The sequence below is a fragment of the Mauremys mutica genome, chromosome 7, assembly GCF_020497125.1.
Source record: "Mauremys mutica isolate MM-2020 ecotype Southern chromosome 7, ASM2049712v1, whole genome shotgun sequence".
In the NCBI taxonomy this organism is placed as follows: Eukaryota; Metazoa; Chordata; order Testudines; family Geoemydidae; genus Mauremys; species Mauremys mutica.
Genome location: NC_059078.1, coordinates 117,048,948 through 117,055,971, shown reverse-complemented (window position 1 = coordinate 117,055,971; position 7,024 = coordinate 117,048,948). Strand labels below are relative to the sequence as shown.

Below are 7,024 nucleotides of genomic sequence, written 5' to 3'. Positions count from 1 at the left end.
GCTGCCCAGAGCAGCTGCCGCGGCCTGTGCACGGCGGGGGAAGGGAATCCTGGCCCCTCCCGGGGGCCCACAGCACCCCGCCCCTGGGCTGCCCGGACACCGCTCGAGCTGCGGCCTCTCCAGCGCGAGCGCGCCCGCCTCCCTCCCTTCCTCGCGCAGGCTGCAGAGCCCCCGCCCCGCCCCGCCGCGCGGGGCGAACACTACATCTCCCAGCACCGCCTGCAGCGCGAGCCTGCGCGTGAGCGGGCCCGGCGCTTCCTTGCTGCAGCCCGGGCCCCGCGTGGGAAGCACGGCCCCAGAAAGCCGGGCCAGAGCCTCCGTCCCCGGGCCGCCTCGGTGCATCTTCAGCCCGGGCGAGCCCGGCCCGGAGCATGGCTGAGAAGGTGCACGGGAAGCTGGGGCACGTTATGGCCAACCCTGCAGCCGCAGCTAAGCTGCTCTCTCTGAGCGGGCTGTTTGCTGTGTATAAACCCAAGGGGCCCACTTCGGCTAATGTGCTCAACCAGCTGAAGGAGAAGCTGCTGGCAGGTACTGCAGGGAAGGGGCAGGAGGCCGCCCTCGGGCTGGGTGGGGGAGGCCACGGCGGGTGGTTCAAGCTGGGACTGCGGGTACGTTGGGAGGAGGCAGGTCTGGATGACACATGCTGGGAGCTTCATGCTCTCGGGGTCCCACACACCATTAGTGCTGAGAGTATCAGTCTGCACGCAGTACTTTGCCCTTATATGTCTGCAAATCCAGTTGCTGCACCATCAGTTTCCCCTTTGCAGGTGGTTGCGGACCCCTTGCCTGTTTAATTGTCCCATTCCAGTTACCCCAGGCCCAAGTAAGGGTTTTGTGTGTGCAAATTACTGCCTGTGTGTAGCTTCCTTGCTGTGCAGTTTGTGCCTTCACCCGTTCATATCCCCTAATCAGCATTGTTTGAATCCACACGTAATTTGTGGCCACCCCTTCTTCTGTGCATGGAGATAATCATGAATTTACCTGACATGCAAATTTTGATACCAGAGGTGCACCTGGAAGTTTCAAAGCAAGTTTAAAAATCCAGATTTTCCAGGGCTGCAAAGCTGGAAAAGTCTAATTGAGGGATACTTTGGTTAAAGAGAAGTGAGATTTGTAAAATGTCTGTTAAAATACATATAGACAAAAATCCTTAGTCACAAGAAGGAGACACTAAAAACTGTCCTTAAATTAAATCCAAAGTGAAGGTGCTGCTTTCATTCAGGTGTCTGATTTCACAAATACGTGAATCCATTTGTGTTCACCTACTTAGGCTTTTTCAAGCTTCTGGTATGTATTTGAGCTTCCTCTTTTGTGATTTTAGTATCCCAGCAAACATAGGCAATATCTAAATCATAACTCTTAGGAACATATTACCTCTTCCTTTTCAAAGTTCATATCACTGTTGTCTGTTATGGAAAGAGAGCCAGAAAAAATATACAAAGAATCCTGTGGCACCTTATAGACTAACAGACGTTTTGCAGCATGAGCTTTCGTGGGTGAATACCCACTTCTTCAGATGCAAGTGGTGGAAATTTCCAGGGGCAGGTTTATATATGCAAGCAAGAAGCAAGCTAGAGATAACGATCTACCTCGTTATCTCTAGCTTGCTTCTTGCTTGCATATATAAACCTGCCCCTGGAAATTTCCACCACTTGCATCTGAAGAAGTGGGTATTCACCCACGAAAGCTCATGCTGCAAAACGTCTGTTAGTCTATAAGGTGCCACAGGATTCTTTGTTGCTTTTACAGATCCAGACTAACACGGCTACCCCTCTGATAGAAAAAATATATTTTCTCCTTAGTTTTTCAGATTGTTTACTCCAGTGGGTCCTGCTCTTGCAGTATGGTCCATGGTGGTGGATTCTTATGCGTCCATCAAGTCTCACTGAAATAATTTTAGTCCCACTCAGAGGCCCATGAGTCTGTCTGAGTGGAACAGAATTTAAGGCTTGTGAATAACAGGGTTGGAACACTATAGAACCAATCCCCACTGACTTCAGGTGGGCTCCATGCCATTCCTTACTCTGCCTCTCCATAGTGAATTGCAGGGTTGGGGTTTAAGATTGTAACTTCCTTAAGGGGCAAGGACCATGTTATCTTGTATACAGCACATAGCATGATGAAGCCCTGATCCTGATTGGAGATTATAGAGCCTCCTGCAGTATAAGGCCCCAATCCTGCATGGAAAACTGCAGTAGACACCTATTGAGTGGGGCTCCATGCAGGCACAGGGGCCTGCCCATGAGAGTCCCAGTGCTGGATTAATGTCTGTGTAGCATAATTTCAGTTGTAGCACTTTGTTGACAGCTAGTTTCAAAGTTCTTCCTGTTGTTTGTATGGGACTCTCACTGTAACTGAAGAGAGAGAAAAACATTTGAAATACAGTCGAACCCATTTATCTCGACCTCGGTTAACTTGCCAATCCTATTAAGTCGACGTTTTAGAAGTGGAACCGCCAAACTCCCTCTTTGTCTTATCGGTTTCTCATTGGTTATGTCGATTCTTTAATCTCGCCGAACCCTAATATCTCGAGCACAGAAGAGCGCCGAATTTGCCACTAACCGAGGTCGAGATAAATGGGTTCGACTGTAACTCCGGCGGCGGCCCTGCCCGGCTCCTGCCGCATCCCTCCCCGGCCACGCGACTCCTGCCCTAGCCCCGGTTCCCCAGCCGCGCGGTTCCCCAGCCGCCCGGCTCCCCGCGTCCCCGACCCACCGTGTCCCCAGCTGCCCGCTCCCCGGCTCCCCAGCCGCGCTGTTCCCCAGACGCCCGGCTCCCCGCGTCCCTGGCCGCCCGGCTCCCCACGTCCCCGGCCGCCCGCTCCCCAGCCCCGCGGTTCCCCGCGTACCCGCCCGCCCGGCCCCGCTTCGCCGGTCCCCGCTTCGCCGCCCGCCCGCCCGCCCGGCCCCGCTTCCCCGGTCCCCGCTTCGCCGCCCGCCCACCCGCCCGGCCCCGCTTCCCCGGTCCCCGCTCCACCCGCCCGCCCGGCCCCGCATACCCGGTCCCCGCTTCGCCTGCCGCCCGCCCGGCCCCGCTTACCCGGTCCCCGCTTCGCCGCCCGCCCGGCCCCGCTTCGCCGGTCCCCGCTTCGCCGCCCGCCCGGCCCCGCTTCGCCGGTCCCCGCTTCGCCTGCCGCCCGCCCGGCCCCGCTTCCCCTGTCCCCGCTTCGCCTGCCGCCCGGCCCCGCTTACCCGGTCCGGCTTCGCCTGCCTCCCGGCCCGCTTACCGGGTCCCGCTTCTTTGGCTGCCTGGCTCCGGGTCCCCGTCCACGGCCGCCCGGCCCCACTTCCCCGTCCCGCTTTGCCGGATCCAGCCACGTGCAGGCACCGCGGTAAGGGGGCAGGGAGGGGGTGTTGGAGAGAGGGCAGGGGAGTTCAGGGGTGGGGGGGTGGATAGGGGTTTATCTCGATCATCGGTTATCTCGACGCTTTTTGGCAAACCCCTAGGCCGGCGACATAACAGGGTTCAACTGTAATAGGAAAGTTGTTATAAAGCTATAGAAGATTGGAAAGGGGACTTGGGGGCATGTGTATATTCAGTTGACTTGCTTTCAAGTTTATAATGGTCCAGAGAGTCTGCTGAATGTTTCTTTTTCAGGGAGTGATCAAGGCTGTGGAATTCCTAGATGGGATTGTAACAGGCCAGTCACATATCCCCATATGAGACTATTTATTATATGCCATAACAGCAGATGGGCAACGAAGAGCAAATTCCACTCAGTTACATATAGACATCCCTATTGAAGCCATTAATGGAGCTGAGTGGTATGCGGCCCATTATGTGCAATCAAATAAAGCAAGAAGGCTCAGTGATGCTTTCTGTGAGTGTGTTCAGATGGTGATAGTGTTACATGTTTCATTAATGAAACAAATCAGGTAACCTGTCCACTCTGGTGTTTCTTGTATATGCCTTTAACACTTTTGTGTATAATGGTGCACAAGATTATTTATAATTAGCTGATAGCTAATTGTGTGTATATATGTATATAATTCATGATTTAATCAGAGCATGGAGAAAAATTATTTCCATTGAATGTTTTGGCTTTTTTAATATATTGCATGTTGCCATGTTCTGAGGTGGTTCTGTAATGCATTTTGTCAATTTATTTTTGCAGAAGCTGGTATACAAAAGTGTGCAAGAAAAAGGAAAAAACAGATTTTGAAGATTGGACATGGTGGGACTCTAGATAGTGCAGCTGCAGGAGTTCTGGGTAATTAAAATATGAATATCTGCAATATCTTTGTTGTTTTTATTTAATGAATTGTACTTTTAATAGCCTGAGAAACAGTTACTTTTGTTTGGCTAAGCTGGTGTTTTGTAGCTGCTGTAATTTTCTGTAGTGTTTGTTGTTATAATAATGCTTTATATTTCTGTGTCTTTATCTCGAAAGATCCCAAAGTGCTTTAGAAACTAGAGATGTGTAGGATTCAGTTCAGCTATGGAGTGCAGCAACACAATATTTCTGGATAGGTTATTTTTCACTTCCTATCTAATAACAAGGCATCAATGAGGTTTCTACGCTTACTATCTCTATATATTCTATATTTCTATATCAAGTGTGTTCAATTTACTGGTATTGGAATGATAATTGCCAGCTGTGTAAACTCAGCCTTGGGTCTGAGTGTCAAGATGCATGATTCCCAACTTGCACATCGTCATCAATAATTTTGTTGAGGAATAACATAGAACAGAATCTGCAGCTTCCATAATCTTAACTGTGGTGCTCTGCAGGGCTAAAAGGAATAAAAACAGTAAAAATTCTGTTTTGTAATTAAATTCAACAGGTGTGACTGTGAATATACATAGGGAACAGATCCACTGAGTTTTGACATAGTCACTTCTCAAAGTAGAACTGTGCTTCAGGGAGACAGAGTCTGTTCCTAATGGCTGCCAATATGTTGGTAATTGTCTCTCTGTGGCCTGCGTGCATTGTAAAATGTAACTCCCATAGACTAGAAGTAAACTTTAGCTTTGCTTGTTCCAATTTCCTGTTTACTCAGTTGCCATTTGATGAAGAACATTGTGTCTGGTTCTGAAGCGGAAGGTTCTTTCTCTTGCACAGATGTTCCCATTGAGCACATTATTTCTTGTTGTGGGAAGTCATCAGCATTGATCCAGAAAACAAAACACAAAAAAAATCATTGAGGTTTTTTAATTGTTTCTCCTACTGTCTTCTGGCAGCCAGTGGGCTCCAGAGCTTGCATCTGTGGCACGACAGAATGTATTCAAGCTCGGTGTACGTCTGGTAAAGACAGAAAAGTGCATCACCTTAATATGTTTCCGATCGATGCTTCACAAGGGCAAAGGATGTGTTCTTCTAGTGACAGAGAAAAATCAATGCAGGCCAAATAGAAAAGGACAGAATTGGTAGGTGGATAGGAGTGAATGCTTTAAAATTTCTAAAGATGTGAGAAGAAATAGTTGGGGGAAGGGAAGAAATAAAAGAAAAATACTTTTTTCTTTGTTATTTTTCCTAACAGTTCAGTTAGCTGGTCTCTGTTGTCTCCAGTGTATTGGTGGTGGTGGGGGAAGCTTTCTTCCACCTACAAAGCAACATCACAAGAAGTCTTTGAGGCTACTAAACCTCTTCTCTTGATCTGTTCATCTGTGGCCTCAAATTTCAAGATCTGTACTCTGTTTCTTTCTCTCTGCTTGATATAAGACCTTTCTGCCTGTTTGTAACAGCTAGGTGAAAGCACTCTCTCCACTGACATTCGAGCATTTGAGAGATCACTAGACCAGGGATAGGCAACCTATGGCACGAGTGCCGAAGGCGGCATATGAGCTGATTTTCAGCGGCACTGACACTGCCCGGGTCCTGGCCACCGGTCTGGGGGGCTCTGCATTTTAATTTAATTTTAAATGAAGCTTCTTAAACATTTTAAAAACCTTATTTACTTTACATACAACAATAGTTTAGTTATATATTATAGAAAGAGACCTTCTACAAACATTAAAATGTATTGCTGGCATGCGAAACCTTAAATTAGAGTGAATAAATGAAGACTCGGCACACCACTTCTGAAAGGTTGCTGACCCCTGCACTAGACAATGCTTGAGCAAGGCCTAATACAGTTCAGTTTGGGGTTTTTATTAAGGAGCAGCCTGGCTCTAATGTAAAACCTTTGGAAAACTTTAGACCAAACATTTCTGATCGTCTCCCTCAGTGGTTGGAGGTCTGCCCCAGAATAGGAGTTGAACAGACTGTAGTTATGTGAAGTGTGATGGTTGCATGATGGAAGGTAAGAGAAAGCAGAAAATTATACAAGCACTTTGATATGAAAATCAGTTTCAATCACCTTCTTGACAAGGCAGAAGTCACCATTTATCCTCTCAGAATTGAGTGCAGGCTGGGGAATGGTTGGTGCATGGAAGTCTTCTGAGATAAGAGACACCCACTTGGGTAGTGGCTGATGTTCACTAGTTAGCCATGAAATAGGTTCAAAGTGTCAGTAGCAGCCCTAAAAGCTTCCCCCCAACCCCCTGCTACTCGGCCAGTGTGCTTCTACTCTGACCTGTAGTGACTCCGCTTTAGGGGTGAGAGCAGTTCAGTCTGCATGTTTGTGTGAGCTTAAGCCTCTCTTCTGAACCTCGCATACATTCTGCAACCAATGTTTCATTTGGTATAGATCATTGACAATCAGATTATGACCACTTTCAATCACTATTACCTAAGCTGTATTTGAATCAGTGACCTAGAAGTTAACGACTTCCTAGGGCATGTTTACATTGCAATAAAAAACCCTTGGTACCAAGTCTTAAAGCCTGGGTCCACTCACTCAGGTGCCAAGGGCTCACACTGTGGGGCTAAAAATAGTAGTGTAGAAGTCTGGGCTCATGCTAGAGCCCAGGCTCTGAAACCGAGAAGGAGGTGGATCTGAGCACGTTTACACTACTATTTTTAACTCCATAGTGCAAGCCCAAGTCAGTTGACCCAGGTTCTGAGACGCATAGCTATGTGGTTTTTTTTTCTTTGCAGCATAGATGTATCCATAGTATGTTGTTGTATCCCATGAATTATGGT

General features: G+C 48.4%; 1 protein-coding gene across 1 annotated transcript in view; it reads left to right on the top strand.

The window, feature by feature from the left end:
- The first annotated feature begins 237 nt into the window (after nucleotides 1–237).
- Nucleotides 238–7,024, top strand: part of TRUB1 (TruB pseudouridine synthase family member 1) — a 44,686-nt gene continuing 37,899 nt past the window's right edge. The window contains exons 1-2 of the mRNA XM_045025747.1: nucleotides 238–528; nucleotides 4,115–4,210. Coding sequence (XP_044881682.1) covers nucleotides 372–528; nucleotides 4,115–4,210 — 253 coding nt within the window. The 5' untranslated portion in view covers nucleotides 238–371. The remainder of the gene's footprint in view (nucleotides 529–4,114; nucleotides 4,211–7,024) is intronic.